Genomic DNA, 18,447 nt, shown 5'->3' on the forward strand with positions numbered 1-18,447 from the left:
GGCTGGGGAGGACCACACCTTACCTGCCCATCTGCCCTCCCAAACCCTCTCCACACTGGTGGAAGCTACTTAGATACAAACTTTATTCTCTTTCTGGAAAGCTGCAGACATCACAGCTGGCAGGGTGCTTCTGGTGCTCAGTCCTGCTCAGGTGGGCAGGGGCTGGGGTGAAGCAGCTGCCTGCCCAGGGTGGGGTGGGCATTCCTCCCATCCCTGGCTGTTACATAGCAACGAGGTTGGACAGCAGCAATGTGCTGGACACTGGCCTTCCTGAGGGGGAAGGTGGTGGGGACAGGCTGAGGCCATGGTGCCAAGTCCCTGTGTGCTTGGCTCCTGGAGCATGAGGTGGTAGGAGGCAGTAGAAAGAAGGCTTCTGTCCAAAGGCTCCAAGAGAACTCTCCACCCTGTGAGGGTGCCAGGGCTACAGCTGGGGGTCCTGGGGTCCTGGAGTGGCCTCTAAGCCTAAGGTCCTAGGGAGAGGGCTAGACCTCAAGAAGGGGGCTTCAGGAAGGGGGTTTGGCCTCAGGGAGGGGGATGGCTCTTGCTGGCTGGGCCTTGGGGATGGGGCTGGCTCTTGGTAGCTAGGCTTGGCTGTCTTGATTGCCTCATCATAAGACGGTGGCAGCTCCAGGACATACAGGCTGTAGGCGGGTGGTGCCACAGTGTCAAGATCCAGCTCCCCAAAGGGCAAGGGCAGCCTCATAGACAGTGGGTACTGCACAGAGCTGTAGGCTGTGGGAACCAGGAGGGAGTAAGCCAGGGCAGGACTCAGCCCTCAACCCCCACCCTGGCAGGTGGCCTGGGTCTGTGAGCACTCACAGGTCACTGTGCTGTGCACAGGGCTGTCGCTGTCTACAGGGATGACCGTTAGGTCGCAGGGCTGCTGAGGTGGCAGCAGGTGTGGCTGGGCTTGCGCCTGCTTCCTGAGGCAGCAGAACCGGACGCAGCTGGCTGTGACTGCGCACAGTAGCAGCAGGAGGACTGCCAGCAGGATGAGCCTGGTAGGAGGAGCAAGGCCCTGCCACTGGGCTGACCTCGACCACCAGGCCCCTGCTCCCTGTAGCAGGCAGGGCCACACAGCCCACAACAGGACAGATAACAGGAGGAGAAAGAATCAGAGTGTCTCTCCAGGCTGGACACCTCCCTGGCTGAGCTGCCCAAGGAGCCGGTCTGGCCTCCTGCTGCTGGGCCTGACCAGTTGTCTTTCCAAGGCTGGCCAGAAGAGGCCTTGGGCTCACTCCCAGGACATACTGTCCCCTGCGGCTACGTAGCTCTTGTGCCTAGATGACTGAGGACAGGGGCCTCCCACAGGGGCAAAGGAAGAGGGGAGGGAGAGGTGCTAGAAGCTGCAGGGAGAGAGGGAGGGACTGGGCTTGCTGCTAGGGCAGGAATCTACCATGCCACCTTCGCTTTGGCTCCACCTGGGGGCAGCAGCAGTGGCTCTGAGGCCACGCTGGTGCTGCCGGGTGAAGGAGGTAGGTGGAGGCCTCAGCGCCTTCCCCTTGTTGGGGAGCAGTGTTGGCATCACCTCAGCACTGGAAGCCCAGAGTAGGCGACCTGCGTTAGAGGTCTGGCCTGGTGGAGGTCTGTGAGGCCTTACCCGCGGGCTCCCTCCCCGCCCTAAATGCCCTCCGGCGGACCGGCAGCTCCATGCCTGCACTTACCCCACGTGCCACAGGCTGCTCCAGCGGGCCTGGGGCGGGCACCTGCGGGGACGGCGGCACCTGGAGCAGGCGGGGCACCGGGCGCCGACCTCACCGCCCGACCCCTCCCACAGGCGGGACCGGCACAGCCCAGGCGCCCGGACCCTCCCCCCGACTTACTGATCCGAATTGTCGCAGCTGCCGTCCGTGAAGCCCAGCGCCACCTGTGGGGACAGGGATGAGCTGGGGCAGGGCGGAGCAAAGCGAGGGCACACGCCCCCCGTGGGGTCCAAATCCAGCTGTGGCCAGACCCACCTGTGGCAGCGACCAGAGCGGTAGGAGCAGCAGGAGCTCGCGGCAGACCGGAAAGCCCAAAGCCATCCTCCTGGACGGCGGGCCAGAGAAACAGGCGCCCCGCAGTTTTATGGAGATCACGCCCCAGGACTCCGCCCACCGGGGGGGCAGTTTTGTAGACCTCTTCCACCAGGCCTGGTCACCAGAGTCACGGCCCACGGGAGGTTCCGACCCCGGAGGCCCTGCCGAACGGAGGCCACGCCCCTCGAAGTCCCTTTCCAGAGACCCCGCCCAAAGAAGGCCCCGCCCCAGAGACACTGCCCCTCGATGTCACCACTCTTCGAAGTCCCCGCCCACCGGGCCCCGCCCCGGTGGCCCTGCCCAATGGAGGCTCCGCCCCCTGAGGCTCCACCCCCGGGGCCCCGCCCCAGAGCCCCACATGGCAGCTCCCCCTCCCACCTAGCTCGTTGCCTCGGTCAGTCAACCAGCCTGCGGGGTCGCCTGGTGGGGGTCGCGGGGCGAGGACAACGCCAGATGGGTCAGCGGTCCCTCTTCTGCCGGCCTGGGCGCCCCTGGGACCGGTCTGTGTGGGGGTGGCGAGGACAAATATATGTAACCAGCTGCGCGGCCGAGCTCACAACGACTACTCCAAATTAACATTCGAGACGCGGAACTCTTCAAACGTTGTAGTTCCTCAACGCTAGTGGCGCCCCCCCACCGGAGCCTGCGGGGAGCAGACCGCTTTCTGAGCTACACTCGCCCGGAAAGCCACGCCCAGCGCTGGGAAGGTGGCCGCTGAGAACCTGGCCCCTGGGGCCTAGAATCCAGCAGCCCGCCTGGTGGCCGCATGCGCGCCTTCTCTCTACCGGGAGCCCGCCTCTTCATTCTCCCCGGAGGCCTTAGGGTCATTTCTTCCCAGAGGCCCCGGACACCCGCATCACTACCAAGCGTTAGACCCTGGCAGGCCCTCCACCAGGGATCCTAGCAGGATCCCTGGTACAATGGGTCCTAGTCAGGCTAAGGGAAGGACCAGCAGCGAGGGGCGGGTGGACTGATCTTGTCTGGGAAGGGCAGAAGGAGTCCCCCTCCCTTATTCCCTTCAAGGGACGTGTCCTCAAAGGGACCTTCTCTGCTTTGCCCAGGCCAGTGTCTGGTACCTGCCAGGCCCCTGCTCCCTGTCTCCCTGCCCCCCTCCTGGCCTCACTCAAGGCCTGCAGCTGCCTCTAGGGCCCCCCCCCCCCCCCCACAACCCCCAGCCCACCTTGCTCCTGGCCTCCCCTTCTCTTCCTCCTAGCTGAACTGAGCTTGGCCTTGGAGGAGCAGCACACAGGTACAAGGGAGGAGGGAGGAATGGGCAGAAGCCAGGCTGGGAGTCAGACAGGTGAGCAGTGGGATAGCAGCCAGCCCAGGAAGGAGGTGAGGACAGTGCCCTCTGAGGCACCTCATTTGGGGCCTAGGCCTGGCCTGGGGTCGCTGGACCCTGCCTTCTCCTCTCCTCTGGTGAAGGAGGGCCCTCAGGGCTCAGTGAGGGCAGGAGGGGACCTGCCTGGTCTGCAGTCTGTAAATCCCAAGCCTCCAGCTGGCAGTTGTTGTTGTTGTTGTTATGTGCCACTGAGTGAACCCAGCTCATAGCGACCCCTCCTTGGGTTTCCGAGGCAGTATCACTACAGAAGTAGATTGACCAACCTTCCTTCTGAGGAGTGGCTGGTGGGTTTGAACCGCCAGCCTTCTGGTTAGCAGTCAAGTGCCTTAGCTACTAGTCCTGTCAAATCACTCCAGGGTCAAGGTCATTGGCCTGAGACCCAGAGGGCACAGAAGAGTCAGGTTGACAGCCCTGAAGCCCCCATTGCCCCCTCTGGGTGTTAGTGTCTTCAAGACCTGTGCCGAGACCCCAGACACCACTCCCACCACACCTGCAGGGAAGGCTGCTCCAGATGGGTGGGGACTATGCACAGGGGCCCTAGGGGAGCTCTGGTAGCATAGTGGCTAAGACACTTGCCTGCTCACCAGAAGGCTGGCGGTTCAAACCCACCAGCCACTCCTCGGAAGGAAGGTTGGGCAATCCTACTTCCGTAGTGATTCTGCCTCGGAAACCCAAGGAGGGGTCGCTATGAGTCAGGGCTGACTCGACGGCACATAACAACAACAACAACATGCACAGGGGCCCAGGCTGAATGGGCTTTGTAGGGCCTATGGCCAAAAGCTAGCTACTCCCGAGTTGACCGGTGGGGTGGTGTGCGTGTAGGTGCCACTCTGAGCTCAAAGGAGCATCTTCTCATGGGTAGGGCGGGTCAATCCTGTGGAAATCCAAACCAAGTGCTGGGCTTCTCTCTGGGCCCCTCCTGGGCCCTGGGGTAAGGACTTGAATGAAAGAGTATCTCCAACCTTTGCTTGGGGTTATCGGGGGTACTGCACCTTGGGGGGGAGCCTGAGGCCCAGGGGCCATCTATGGGCTTCGAAGCCCCCTACCCATTCCCCTCCTCCCTGGGCCTTCACCAGCTCAGCTCCAGCCCTGCCTGCTGTGCTCCCCCATGCTCCAGGCGTGGGCCTTTCCTCGGTGGCTGGCAACACCCTCACTCTCCAGGAAGCCCTTCCTTAGTTTTCCTTAGTTCTTTGGCTGATGGACTGTGTGTGTGTATGTTGTGTGTGTATGTGTTTGCACATCATCTCCCCTGGGACTCTGTACCCACTGCCCTGTCTTCCCTTGCCCCAGCAAATACTTGGTTGCTGCAAATGTGGTGGTTCATGGAGGTTTATTGACAAGCTGTGGGCTAGCTCTCCCCTGCGGTCCCCAGAGAATGGGCAGGACTGGTGACTGTGGCCCCAAGGACTCAGGGTCTCAGCAGGCTGCCAGGTGGCTGTATCTTCGTGCTTGTTTTGGGCCTGGGGGGCTTGGATGCTGGGCTTGCTGGTCCAGGACAACTGCAGGACTTGAGGTAGAGGCCCTGTCTATGGGGTTGGGGGTCCTGTTTGAGGGACAATGCTGAGGGCTGCCCTGCTGATTTGGACCGGCCCAGCTGGTGATGGCCAGGCCCCAGGAAGACTACCCAGCCTGGACTATGGTGGATGGAAAGGGCTTCGAGGGAGGTGAGAGGATCTGAGAGGGGCTCCTGGGGTAGCTCTTGTGCTTCAGGAGCGAGTCACCACCTGGGCCACCAAGAGGACTTTGTAGATCTCCTTCACGTCCCCCCTGAGCACCAGCAGGGCTGACACCATGAGTGGATAGTCTGGCTGGAAGTGGGGGGAGTAGGAGCCCTTAGCCACTGGGCACCCCAGGCACAGCCCACTTCTCCCCACCCAGCACCATGCCCCCAAGCCTTCTCAGGGTGGGGCAGGGTGTCACCCGCTGCCTGCCCACCAGCCGCTTGGGTTCTGGGTCCCCGGGCTAGGGCAGAGGCCAGCCTACATCGAAGTCCGCTGTGGGCATCCATGAGATGCTGATGGTCTTGGTCTGGCCTCGATCCACGAAGCCCCGGGAAGGCTCCAGAGTGAAGCCCTTGTGCTGCAGGGCTGAGACACTATCCAGGCTGAACTCCACACTCTGTGGGGCATGGGGAGGGGGTTGCCTCATGGACTAGGGACAGGGGGACCCTGCTTCACCAACCTCTCAGCTCTGACCAGCTGGCTGCCCTCCCCAAACCTGCTGCAGGACATGCTAGCCAAAGCCAGCTGGGGGCAATGCCATGGGCTCCCAGGGCAAGGCGGTGCCACCAGAGCAGAGGGGGCGTCACCTTCTTTGGAGACAGCTGGGAGGTTCGGATGCAGCCCACCTGCAGCTCTCGGGTAGCAGGAGGGGCTGGTGTGTCGGTGTCTAGCTGCAGGTACTCCAGAGTTACCAAAATGGACTTCAGCTCCTCTGCCTCTGTGGAAGGAGGGTGGGCCTAGCTGGGGTAGCCAGCACAGGAGTGGGTGGGGTCAGCCCCCCCAGGGAGGGAGGAGCTTATTGGGATCTGTGTGTGTGTGGGGGGGGGGGGGGGAACGCGCGTGCGCATATGCATGCATGCACGCGTGCATGCAGAGATGGGTGCAGGGGTAGGGTGGGTATCATCCTGCCTCCCAGGGCTCACCCTCTCTGTGCTCCTGGTCGAAGGCTGGGATCATGGTCAGAGACTCCACAGGTACGTCCAGGGGGTCCCCACCCTCCACAAACATCATGTGTTCTCTGGCAGCACCCTTCAGGAGGATCTGATGGGAGACTGTCTGAGGACAGAGGAGGCGGCCCTGTCACTGCCGCTCTGAGCTCAGGACTACGCTGAGGGGACTGGGTGCAGCTCCATCGGACCGGGGACGCGGGTCCTTCCACCATGTCGACCCCAGGGCAGGGCAAGGAGATCCTCAGGCGGGAGGGGTCTCTCAGCGCAGGGTGGCCCTTAGCAGGGTTGTGGGCGGGGCGCACCTTGTCAAAGAGCACCACCTGGAGCCGGTCAGAGAAGTACAGGCTCTCGTGGTCCGGGCTGAAGGTTACGGTGAAGTCCTGCGCCTTCCCGGGTTCAATGATGCCCTCGACCGGGGCCACGCTGAACACACTCTGCCCGTTCAGGTTCTGCGTGCCTGCGGGCAGTAGGGCGTGGCCGGACCGCGAGCCCAGGGCCCAACACACCCGGCCCCATCCTCTGCTGCTTGTCTTCTGACCAAGCTTTCGCCCACTCTGTCCATTCCCGGCACCCCCCCCCCCCCGGCCTCACAACCCTCACAGTCTTGATGATTCTCTTCGCGCCTCGTCCGGCCCCTCCCACGGTGGGCTCCTTGCCCTCCTACCCGCTGGACCCCATTCCCCGCCCCAGTCTGCCTTTTCCTCACTTCCCTGTGCTCCTCCCCATGCTGCACTCCTGCGCCCCCGCATGCCAGACCCCTTCCACAGCTTCCAGGCTGGCCCCCTGAGGCCCTCGTTCCTCCTCTTCCTTCCTGCACAGGTCCCGCCTGCAAGCTCACCAACCACGTCCGTCCTCTGCTCGGGGGAGACAAGGAACTGTGGCAGCTGTTGCCGGTCCTCCCTCCGTGTGCAGGACAGACTGTCCAGCCTCATAGAGAACTTGATGGGGAGAGTGGAATCGTTCTGCAGCTGCGGGGGCGAGGGACCCGGGCGGGGCTCGTTAGTCCCAGCGGCCTTCCTCCGCATGCTGGAAAAGTCCCAGCACTCACATCTCCAAGCAGTGTCTCCCCTCCTCATCCCTTCTTCAGAGGGCCCCTAAGGAAACTGTGGCCACGCTCTGCGGGGCTGGGAACCCACAGGCGAGGCAGCCTCACACGAAGGTGTCTCCCCACAGAAGCCTTGCCTGAGCTAAGCTCCCTGAAGAGCTAAGGAAGGGGCTCCAGGCAGAGGTGCTGGCCCTGTTGCCAAAGTAGGAGGAGGGGAAGCTGGGTAACCGGGCCAGGGGCTGATGGGCTCAGGGAAGTGGAATCATCAGGCCTCCCAGAACCAGTGCCTTGTGTTCTCTCTGCTGGGGCAGCCCCACCAGCCCACTGGTCTCAAGACTGGGCTGACCCCTTCTGGGCAGAAAGAAGGACCTCCTCCCCTGGGACCTTGCCTAAGGCTGCCTGAGGGACTTGGAAGGCTGGAGGTTGGAGGGTGTGGCCCAAGTGTGCTTCACCTTGAAAGTGGAGGAGACAGACTCCCTGGCTATCACGTAGCCCATGTTGAGAACGTCCCCTTCGATGGAGCAGACAATCACGGAAGCGACACCGGTACCCAGGAGGGTGAGGGTGAGCGTGCCCCTCTTGGTGATGATGTCCAGTGTCTCCTGGGCCTGAAGAGACCCTACCCTCAGCAGGAGGCGAATGCCCCCCAGGCCTCAGGGGACCGGCTCCTGGGACTGGCCTGGCCTGGTCAGCTATGGCCTGAGCACTTGGACAGCCCTGCAGAGCCCCCAGGCCCAGCCCCGGCCCAGGGTGGCCTGGACTCACCTGGATGCTCTCCTGGGGTAAGAAGGACAGCCCTAGGACCTGGGTCTCGCCTACAAGCAGCTTGTTGAAGGAGTTCAGCAGGACGAAGGGGCCGTTGGGGTTCAGGACTGAGAACTCCACCTGAGAGTGGCTGTCAAGGAGAGGGCCATGGGCTCTGCTTTGGCGTGGGGGGGGGGGCTCCTGTTGAGGCCTTGCAAGGGAAGGATACAGCCAAGTCCTCAGGGGAGATGTTCTGGATGGAGACTTTCTTCATGCCACGGTGTCCTGAAACATAGGTGGAGGGAGGGCTTCGGCAGGTGTGTGAGAGTGAGTGTGGGGGAGCCTGAGAGCCTGAGAGCTGGGCCCAGCCAGACTCACCGACGGCCACCTCTCCAAAGTTAAAGACAGTTTTGCCTTTGTCAGATGTCACCACGATGGACGGTGCCACTGTTGGACACCACAGCTCTAAGTACAAGGTGTTGTGGGGGCTGTGGGCCAGATCAGAGCCACACTGAGCGCAAGGTGGGGTGGAGTGGGCAAGCGCCCTGGCAACCCAGTCCCACACACCACCCAGGCCGAGCAGCCTCTGGGCCAGAGCATATGAGGCCTAGAGATCTGCCCTATCTTGGACACTCCGTACCTGAAACTCATGGGCTCTGTTTCCTTTCTGTCCTTGATGTCCCCACTGGCAATGACACAGGGGACCACAAACTTGTCAAACTTCCCCCCAAAAGCTCTGGCCAGGGCAGCCTGGGCAGCCTGGAACTCTTCAGAACTGGAATAAGCCATCAAAGCACGCTTGTGCTCTGCCACTGCCTGATGGCAGCCCTGGGTCCAACCTCCCTGGGCAAAGGCCAGCCTGTGCAGTAGCTACACTTCATAGGCCCTGGGATCAGAGCTACCTCTCTGGGGAGGACAGGGTGGTGAGAGGCAGCAGCCTGCGACCACACCATCTGAGTTTTGTCTGGCCAGATGGCTGTCCCACCTCCTTCCTTCCCTGGTTACTATGGGAGCCTGCTTCCCAAACCCAGGATCTTGGTTGAGTTGGCCACAGGAGAGCATATACCCCTGGCAACTAACCACAGAGCCATGTCCCAGGACTCCAGATATGGGTACAGAGCTGGCAGAGCATCCTGGGGTCCATTGTGGAAACTGGGAAGCCTGACATTGCTAAGCCAGTAGCAGCTTCTTCCCCAGCCACGGCTGGGGCACTCAGTGGGGTGGGCAGATGCCCTGGAAGGCAGAGCCTAGAGGGCTTTGAGGCATTGTCTGGATCCAGTCCCTTCTGGGCCCACCTGGCCTTGAGCTCTTGCTTCTGCAGCTCCAGGGTTGGGGGAGTGGAGACCCGGAATTGTCGCTCTCTGTTCTGTTGCCGCATGGGGAGGATGGACTGCCTCCGTGGGTCTTTCTTCTGGGTGACTGTGTCCTTTCGGGTCTGTAAGAAGGAGAGGCTGTGGGTCTGCCCTGAAGCTCTGCCCTCAGCTTGGCCATCACTGAACTGCCACTCTGGGCTCTTTTGGGCCCAGCTTAGGGCCCAAACTGCTATGGGAGCTATGGGTTTGCAGAGCACGGGGATCTGATAACCAAGTAGCTTTCTAAGAGGGACTGACAGTGGCAGTAGACAGGGCAAATAAAGGAGACAGCGAATGTGTGTGGGATGGATAGCTGAGTTCTGGGGTGGAGTGCGAAGAGACCATCCACAAGTCAGTTAGGGCAGAAGTCAGTCAGCCTCTTGCCTCTGTGAGTGGGGAAGTACTTCACACATTACCTTTGAGCAGATGACAACTTTCATTCCCTGGTTCATGGGTGAGAAGCCTCAGGTCCCCAAGAGAGGCAGGAGCAGCTTGCTGGAATGCATCCTGCCTCTCCATCTGCTATACCCCCATCCCCATTTTCCACCAACCTGTTTGGCTCCAGCCTCCTTGCTCAGTGCCTGGAGGGCCTCCTGTCGCACCAATTCCTCAGGGAGCACAGGCTGGAAGGCCACCTGCACCAAGCACCTCTGTGGGAAGAGCAGGAATGGCCCTGGGAGCTGCCATCCCACCCCAAGGCCCCTGGTGGCCCTGCTGGCACCCATGCCCTCTTCATGCACCCCACACCTGCCACTCTGATCCTGGTTGTCAGTTGTCATCTTCCTTCTGCAAGATATCTCCAGGAAGTCCTATCCTTAGCACTGCCTCAGAATTGGGGTGGGCTGCCTACAGGACTTCCAGGCCCCCCTTACCATGGGGTGGGGTCTTGAAACTTTGTTTTGAGGCATGAAAACCTGGGGGGTCTTGTACCCTGTCAGCCCAACTTTCCAGCTTTTCCAAGCCTGAATCTGTTCTTTCCACAATCCACACCCTAGATGTCCTCTATGTGACTAGATGTGAGGCCACTCATCGTGGTCTCCCAGTGTTTAGCAAGTACTCAGGACATTTGTTGGAGAGAGACAGACAGAGAGACATAGAGAGACAGAGAAAGACACAGAGAGACAAAAACAGAATGCCGCAGACCCCTTTGGGGATGAGAGCACTCTTCAATAATGTGCAGAATTGAGTGGAGTGGATTTAAATGTCCTGTTGACTGAGTGGTACTGGCTAGGCCTTACCTGGCCCCACATCCCTGTTGTGCTCAGTCCTTTCCAAAGCCCTCATAGTAGCTGTCACCCCATTTTTGAAGGATTTAAACTGGGGGGCTGTGAGCCCTTGTTCCTTTTGCCTCCCCCTCCCAGCTGGTTAAGTTAGGGGAGGGAGGAAGGCAGATGAGAAGAACAGCTGTGTGGCCTGGAGCCAAAGCCCACCTCTGTTGGCAGGCACCTGTGAGGTCAGCTGCCCTGGTGGAGGGCGGCCTGTGGGTTGGCTGCTGCCTGCGAGTGGGGCTCAGGATGTGCTGGCCTTCTCCCATGGCCCAGGGGAGCCCTGGCCCTGTGCTCATGAACCACGGAAGCCCTGGCCCTGTACTGTTTCCTGAGGGCTGGGTTGGAGCTCCCTCTTCCACCCATTGAGTATCTGTGGGCAGAGTAGACAGCTCACCCCCTGCCTGCCTGTGGAGCCCACACCCACCTTTCCTGGTAGCACTGTCCCCACTGAGGGCGAGATGGTGATTGGAGAATCCGGGGGCAGCAGGAACTCGAAAGATGTGGGCCCCACAGGGGCAGCGTCCTGGGAGCCGATGCGGGGCACCGAGTGGGTCAGTGAGTTCATGCTCAGGTGGGAGTTGATGACGTACAGGGTGGCCACGGAGGTGTCATACAAGGCAGTGGCCGCAAACTTGATGTGGTAGTGAGACAGCTCCAGGGGTGGGTGGACGCCCACAGCTCGGCAAGAGAGCTTGAACTGCCTGGGGCAAGGAGAGGACAGCCTGAGTCTGGGCCCCTAGTGGGGACGGGAGATGTTGAGAGAGATCTCTGTGTGTGGACATGTCCACCCCCCTCCCCCCGGGCACTGACTCAATCCTAAGCCTGTTAAGTGTAACCTGTTACAATGACTGTCATGTGTTTTGCTCATGACATCACTAACAAAGCAAAGGTTATGGGTTGTGCAAATGGTTTGCATTTAACTAGTAACCTAAAGGTTGGTGATTCAAACCCACCCAGTGGTGCCACATAAAAAAGGCAAAGATTACAGCTGAGAAAACCCTCTGGAGCTCAGTTCTCTACAACATGTGGGGTCACCATGAGTCAGAGTCAGTTTGATGGCAATGGGTTTGGTTTTTGGCTCATTAAGGAATTTTGAGAACACCATGTGTCCTATGCCAATTTTAACTGGGTAGCTAAAATTTTAATCACAAGCTTAGATAGTGTAAAGGAGGTAATTCCTGGCTTATTTTCTTAAGTGTTTATCGACATTAAAATCATAAAATAGATTGATCTTTAAGCACAGGAATTCCACCCTCCCGCCATGGTAAGTTGAAGCCCACCATCATCTATTAATGGAAAAGAACAGTGTTTTGGGCAATTTAACCATTGGCAATTTTACTTTCCACACGGGGCTTTGAATTGTTTCTTCTCAGTTCAGTAATGGCCATTAAAGTGAAGCTGGAATGGACCCACATTTGTAAAAAGTGGGTGCACTGGAACAATAACCAGAATGGGAAAAATTACAGGTTGATGTCCTGCTAGAAACTTAATCTTCTCCTGAAAACAAAGGCAGCATGCACACTGCATAGCAACCAAATCTCTTGACTGACAGAGTTGGAAATAACGGTGCCCAGCTCAAAGGTGGTGGTCGACTGTGTCACTTTGAAGGTGTGTCACCCTCCACAGACCTTGCAGTAATTCCAATTTCCTGTATCAGGCTCCTGAAGCGGCTCACTACACCTGTTCCAAGTCTCCCATTCCAGGGCTTCAACCCATCATTTTTCCCATTCTGGTTAACTTTCCTGTACACCAACATTTTTCAGATTTGGGTCTGTTCTAATTTTGCTGTGTTGGCCATGACTAAATCAGTTTGAACCAGCTGAAAGCCCTCTTTCCATATTCTCACTGAACTCCTATTTCCTTTGCCCCTTTCCCACTGAATTTCATCTTAATGACATTTATTTTTATGCTTTAAAGAATAAGACTAATCACTCCATCATACTTGTCTGAAACAAATATGTACCTAGATGTTGAAATATTTTGATGTGTATCTTTATGTCCTCTGCCACAAAGCTTTTAATGTTAAAATACAAAATTCTTTCTGGATGGAGATATCCCTACAGTAATTATTAGCAATCAACTCACTGAACACTTCAATATACAAAAATGTGATGAATGTGCAAAGGAAAACTTTGCTGGAAATCCATTTTTGACCAGATGGATGGCACTGTGGTTTTGCATTGGCCCCAGTGTCTCTCAGAGAACATGGCTTGTTTGAAAGGTAGATTGGCTTTGAGTAGATATGGGCATGCTGGGGAGTGGAGGGTACTTTGTCCCCAGCGTTGCCCAACCCTTTGAACTATTTTTTTTTCAGGGCTCCCTTTGAGCTACTTTTGATTTACACGCCCCAAAATCACATACCAGCACACTCTCCACCCTACACTGTCTTTAACAATCTATCTCTGGAACTCAGGTCTGAAAGCCCTTGCCGGCTGCCTTGGGCTCTCGGTGGCCACTGAGGCTCTTTTGAGACTTACCAGGTGCCACTACAGACTTTGAGGCAGTGGGTTTAAAACCTAACCCATTCAGAAAGAACTGAGCCATCGTGACACTGTCCACCCCAGACACATTAGCCAATATCAGATATATCTGGGGATACAATGCTTTTATCTTTGCAGGTGCTTGAAAAGGTTTCTTTTTCCTCAAAACCATTGGGGTAAGGGTCTGTTCATTCATTACTTGGAAGATGTCTTCCATCTAGCCTCAGAGGTAGAGCCAACTTCCCTGTCCAACCGTTGGTCCAGTCAACTTTAACCTTGCTTCCAAAGGCAAATGTTTGGCTTCATTTACAATTCCCACAGGTCTGCTGATGCCTGTGCCCTAGGCCACAATCCTGCAGGATGGATACAGACACTCTAGGAAATGTGAGGCAGAGAGTGAGGCCCTGGACCCCTTTCGGAGCATTTCTGAGTTCCTGGCTGCTTGAATAATTTCTTAGAAGGATCAGCACAAAGCTGGTCCCTATGAGGTAGAGGTTAAAGATGTCTCAAATGTCCAACTTTTCCAAACTGCTGGGCCACTCTATCATCTCTAACTTCAACTCCTCCTCCTCCCCTCAGTCCTCTCCCTCCCGTCTCAGGGTTCTGTATTCTGCTGCAATGTCTCACAGAACTCACACACTGCCAAGGAAACAGCTCATGTGGTGGTAGAGGCTGGGAATCTGGCAAGTCCCAAGTCCATAGGTAGGTCCAGAGAATTCTCCTCACTCATGTGGTTACAGGGGCTGGCGAACCCAAATTGGTGGGTCAGATGACCAGCTGCTGTCCCAAGTCCAGGGGTGAGATGACGACGAACCAAATGCAGGACTGGAGCAAACTTTCCCAGAACATTCACATACATACTCTCAAGGAGACTAAAGATGGTGACTTGAGTCACACCCTCCAGCAAGGTGGGCCTCAAGACACATCCCACTCTAAACAGGTGACCCTCATTGGGTTTCCAAGGCTGTAAATCTTTATGGAAGTAGATTGCCTTATCTTCCTCCTGCAGAGCAGCTGGTGGGTTTGAACTGCTGACCTGGTTAGCAGACAAATGCCTTACCCATTATGCCACCATGTTGTTGTTGTTGTTGTTTGCCGTCGAGTCAGCCCTGATTCATAGCGACCCCTCCTTGGGTTTCCGAGGCAGTATCACACGGAAGTAGATTGCCCAATCTTCCTTCTGAGGAGTGGCTGGTGGGTTTGAACCGCCAGCCTTCTGGTTAGCAGTCAAGTGCCTTAGGCACTATGCTACCATAGCTCCTTCTAAATATGCATAGAGACTAGGATTTATATCACAAAATGGAGGACTATGGCTAAAAGGGCATATTAAGCAATTCACTGCACTGCCCTGGCCCATCACTCACTTGGCTGCATGGCCCCAGGTTTCAGGACTATGTGAGGTGTGGTGATGCCCACGGTCTGCTGCCTGATGTCATGCTGTCCTCATAATCTGAGTTGGGAAGTTTTCCTTCCTTTTCTATTCTCTTGGAGATCTGAGTGAGATGTGGCATCATTAGGGGGAAAAAAAGTTTGGAAGGATTCATCAGTGAGGCCATCAGTGAAGTCTAGATTTCCACTGTGGGAAGATTTCACAATTTGGATTCAATTTCCTTAATAGCTGTGAAAATGCGTCAGATTTTTAAATTTTTTTCTTGTGTCCATTTTGGGAAGCTATGTTTTTTTGAAGGGCCTGGACTATGGTGGCTAATGTGACCTGTGTCACAGAACACAGAAAGGGTTGGCACTTTCAAAGCATGAAGGGCAACATATTTTCAGCTCTTGTTGTGGGTCTCTGGCCCTAAGTTCACACTGCAGAAACAGCCGGGTTTTACACCTGTTGCTAATGTTAGGTGTTGCTGGGGTGAAGGTGTTGGTGCTGGGTTGGTGAAGGAGCATTAGGCTAGTTCTTTGCGGGCAGTTGTTTGGTTTATGGGCATGAGCTGGGGTTGTAGGGATGGCCCTGACCTCATGGGCTGTCTTCTTGGGAGTTGCTCCAGTCGTAGGGCCTCAAGCTGTGTGGACTAATTTTGTAAATTCTGACCTTGGCCATCACCTGTTCAGCTTGCATGTCTACCTGTGTATCCACTCGTAGATTAGTGTTTATCATTACTGTTATTGCAGGATTGTAATAGTGATTACCTTTGTAGCCCTTTTACTCTTGTGCACTTTCCAATATTTTCTTTTGCCTTCATCATGTTGTGCTGACTTTCCCTTTATTTTATATTGCCTTTCCTTTCACTCAAGTTAATACATGGCTATTCTCTAGTTAGTGATTTTCTTTCTCATCCTTGGTGATCATAGAAAATGTTTCCTTCTGTGTGTAAACCTTTTCTCATAGTGGTCTCTGATAATATTTAGCTTTTTGTGATCGACTTATTTCACTCAGCATAATATCCTCCAAGTTCATCCATGTCATGAGGTGATTCGCTGATTTGTTACTATTCTTTAATTTGTGTAATATTCTATGGTGTGTGTGTACCATAGTTTGTTAATCCATTCATCCATTGATGGGCACTTAGGTTGTTTCTATCTTTTTGCTATTGTAAATAATGTTGTGTTGAACATGAGTGCACACGTATTTATTCATTTCACAGCTCTTATTTCTTTAGTATATATACCTAGTAGTGGGATTGCTGGATCATATGGTATTTCTATTTCCAAATTTTTAAGGAAGTGCCATACTGTTTTCCACAAGTGGTTATACCATTTTACAGTCTTACCAGCACTGTATGAAAGTTCCAATCTCTATCTCTTTTTTTTTTTCTCAACAGCATTTTTTTTTAACTTTGCTATTAATGCTGGAGTGAGATGGGATCTTGTTGTTTTGATTTCTCTCTCTCTAATCATTAATGACTTATTAGTTAGACACATGCAAATCAAAGCAACAATGACAATGGCTACCAATGAATGGCTACTGCTACAACTCATCTGTCAGTTTGCTGTAATGTGGTGACTTGAATGTTGTTGTGATGCTGGAAGCTATGACACTGGTATTTTGAAAACCAGCAGGGTCACCCTTGGTGGACAGGTTTCAGGTTCCAGATTAAGACAGTCTAGGAAGAAGGACCTGGAAGTCTACTTCTGAAAGAATTGGCCATTGGAAACCTTATGAATAGCAGTGAAAGTCTGATAGAGTGCCAGAAGATGAAGCCCCGAGGTTGGATGACACTCAATGTATGACTAGCAAAGATCTGCCTTCTAAAAGTAGAGTCAGCCTTAAAGACGTGGGTAGAGTAAAGCTTTCAGGACCTTCATCTGCTGATGTGCCATGACCAAAATGAGAAGAAACAGCTGCGAATGTCCAGAATGTGAATCGTACAAAGTACGAATATAGGAAAACTAGAAGTCAACAAATATGAAATGGAATGCATAAAGATCAATATCCTAGGCATTAGTGAACTGAAACAGACTGGTATTGGTCATTTTGAATTGGACAACCATATGGTCTACTATGCTGGGAATGACAAATTGAAGAGGAATGGTATCACATTCATTCTCAAAAAGAACATTTCAAGATCTATCCTGAAGTATTATGCAGTCAGTGATGGGATAATATTCATACACCTACATGGAAGAGCAGTTAAAATAACTATTAAATTATAATTCAAACTTACATACCACCCACAAATGCCAAATGTAAAGAAACTGAAGAATTTTAGCAACTTCTGCAGTCTGAAATTGATCAAACATGAAATCAAGATGCATTAATAAGTCCTGGTGATTGTAATGCCAAAGTTGGAAACAAAGAAGAAGGATAAGTAGTTGGAAAATATGGCCTTGGTGATCAAAATGACACCAGGGGTGACATTATAGAATCTGGCAATCAATGGCCTAGTCATTGCAAATATCTTTTTCCAATAACATAAACAGCAACTATACACCTGGACCTTACTGGATAGAATATGCAGGAATCAAATTGACTACACATGTGGAAAGAGACAATGGAGAAGCTCAATATCATCAGTCAGAACAAGGCCAGGGACTGAATGCAGAACAGATCATCAATTGCTCATACTTAAGTTCAAATTGAAGCTGAAGACAGTTAAAATATGTTCATGAGAGCCAAAATATGATCTTGAGTATATCCCACCTGAATTTAGAGACCATCTCAAGAAGAGATTAGCACATTGAGCACTAATGTCTGAAGACTAGGTAAGTTGTGGGATGACATCAAGGACATCATACATGAAGAAATCAAAAGGTCATTAAAAAGATAGGAAAGGAAGAAAAGGCCAAAATGGATGTCAGAAGAGACTCTGAAACTTGATCTTGAGCATGGAGTAGCTAAAGTGAATAGAAGAAATGATGAAGTAAAAGAGCTGAAAAGATTTCAAAGGGCTGCTTGAAAAGACAAAGAATAATACTGAAATGTGCAAAGACTTGGAGTCAGGAAACCAAAAGGGAAGAACACCCTCAGCATTTCTCAAGCTGAAAGAACTGAAGGGAAAATTCAAGGCTTAAGTTATAATATTGAAGGATTCTGTGGGCAAAATTCATCTCAGGAGGTAGTGTATCATTAAGAATCAATGATATTGAAAGAAGAAGTCCAAGCTGGACTGAAGGAATTGGTGAAAAACAAGGCTTCAGGAACTGATGGAATACCCATTAAGATGTTTCAACAAATGGATGCAATGCTGGAAATGCTCACTCATTTATGCCAAGATATTTGGAAGATACCTACCTGGCCAACCAACTGGAAGAGAACCATATTTATGCCCATTCTAAAGAAAGGTGATCCAACAGAATGTATAAATTATCAAACAATATCATTAATATCACATGCAAGTAAAATTATGCTGAAAATAATTAAAAAACAGTTGCAGTACATCAACAGGGAACTGTCAGAAATTCAAGCTGGATTCAGAAGAGGACATGGAATGAAGGATATCATTGCTGGTATCAGATTGATCTTGGCTGAAAGAAAATACCAGAAAGATGTTTACCTGTGTTTTATTGACTATGCAAAGGTATTCAACTATATGGATCACAACAAATTATGGATAACATTGAGAAGAATGGGAATTCCAGAACACTTAATTGTGCTCATGAGGAACCTGTACATAGACCAGGAAGCTGTCCTTCAAACAGAATATGGGGATGTTGTTGTTGTTATTAGGTGCCATCGAGTCGTTTCTGACTCATAGCGACCCCATGCACAGCAGAACGAAACACCACCCAATCCTGCACCAGCTCCTTGATCCCTGGTATACTTAAGCCCATCATCGCAGCCACTGTGTCAATCCATCTTGTTGAAGGCCTTCCCCTCTTTCGTCGACCCTCCACCTTACCAAGCATGACATCCTTCTCCAGGGAATGGTCTCTTCTGACAACAGGACCAAAGTGGGTGAGACGAAGTTTGGCCATTCTCGCTTGCAAGGAGCATTTTGGCTGCACTTCCTCCAGGTCAGATCTGTTAGTTCTTTTAGCAGTCCATGGTACTTTCAACATTCTTTGCCAGCACCACAACTCAAAAGCATCAACTCTTCTTCGGTCTTCCTTATTCATTGTCCAGCTCTCACATGCATAT

General features: G+C 53.6%; 2 protein-coding genes across 2 annotated transcripts in view; both read right to left on the reverse strand.

Moving 5' to 3' along the window:
• Positions 1-421: 421 nt before the first annotated feature.
• TMEM52 (transmembrane protein 52) lies at positions 422-2,024 on the reverse strand. The gene is made up of 5 exons (XM_007945514.1): positions 1,959-2,024; positions 1,824-1,867; positions 1,665-1,706; positions 820-998; positions 422-732 (listed from the first exon to the last, which is right to left on the reverse strand). Exons 1-5 carry the CDS (start codon positions 2,022-2,024, stop codon positions 422-424), a joined length of 642 nt encoding a protein of 213 aa, XP_007943705.1.
• A 3,042-nt stretch (positions 2,025-5,066) lies between these two features.
• The window catches only part of CFAP74 (cilia and flagella associated protein 74), a 71,694-nt gene continuing 58,313 nt past the window's right edge, over positions 5,067-18,447 (reverse strand). The window contains exons 18-31 of the mRNA XM_042781599.1: positions 10,865-11,141; positions 9,724-9,822; positions 9,116-9,255; positions 8,461-8,595; positions 8,199-8,308; positions 8,050-8,105; positions 7,842-7,961; positions 7,529-7,684; positions 6,870-6,999; positions 6,334-6,488; positions 6,005-6,137; positions 5,669-5,799; positions 5,344-5,478; positions 5,067-5,168 (exon numbers count right to left, since the gene is read on the reverse strand). Coding sequence (XP_042637533.1) covers positions 5,067-5,168; positions 5,344-5,478; positions 5,669-5,799; positions 6,005-6,137; positions 6,334-6,488; positions 6,870-6,999; positions 7,529-7,684; positions 7,842-7,961; positions 8,050-8,105; positions 8,199-8,308; positions 8,461-8,595; positions 9,116-9,255; positions 9,724-9,822; positions 10,865-11,141 — 1,879 coding nt within the window. The remainder of the gene's footprint in view (positions 5,169-5,343; positions 5,479-5,668; positions 5,800-6,004; positions 6,138-6,333; positions 6,489-6,869; positions 7,000-7,528; positions 7,685-7,841; positions 7,962-8,049; positions 8,106-8,198; positions 8,309-8,460; positions 8,596-9,115; positions 9,256-9,723; positions 9,823-10,864; positions 11,142-18,447) is intronic.

Source organism: Orycteropus afer, unplaced genomic scaffold, assembly GCF_000298275.1.
Source record: "Orycteropus afer afer isolate SDZICR_OR568_19922 unplaced genomic scaffold, OryAfe1.0 scaffold00136, whole genome shotgun sequence".
Classification (NCBI taxonomy): domain Eukaryota; kingdom Metazoa; phylum Chordata; class Mammalia; order Tubulidentata; family Orycteropodidae; genus Orycteropus; species Orycteropus afer.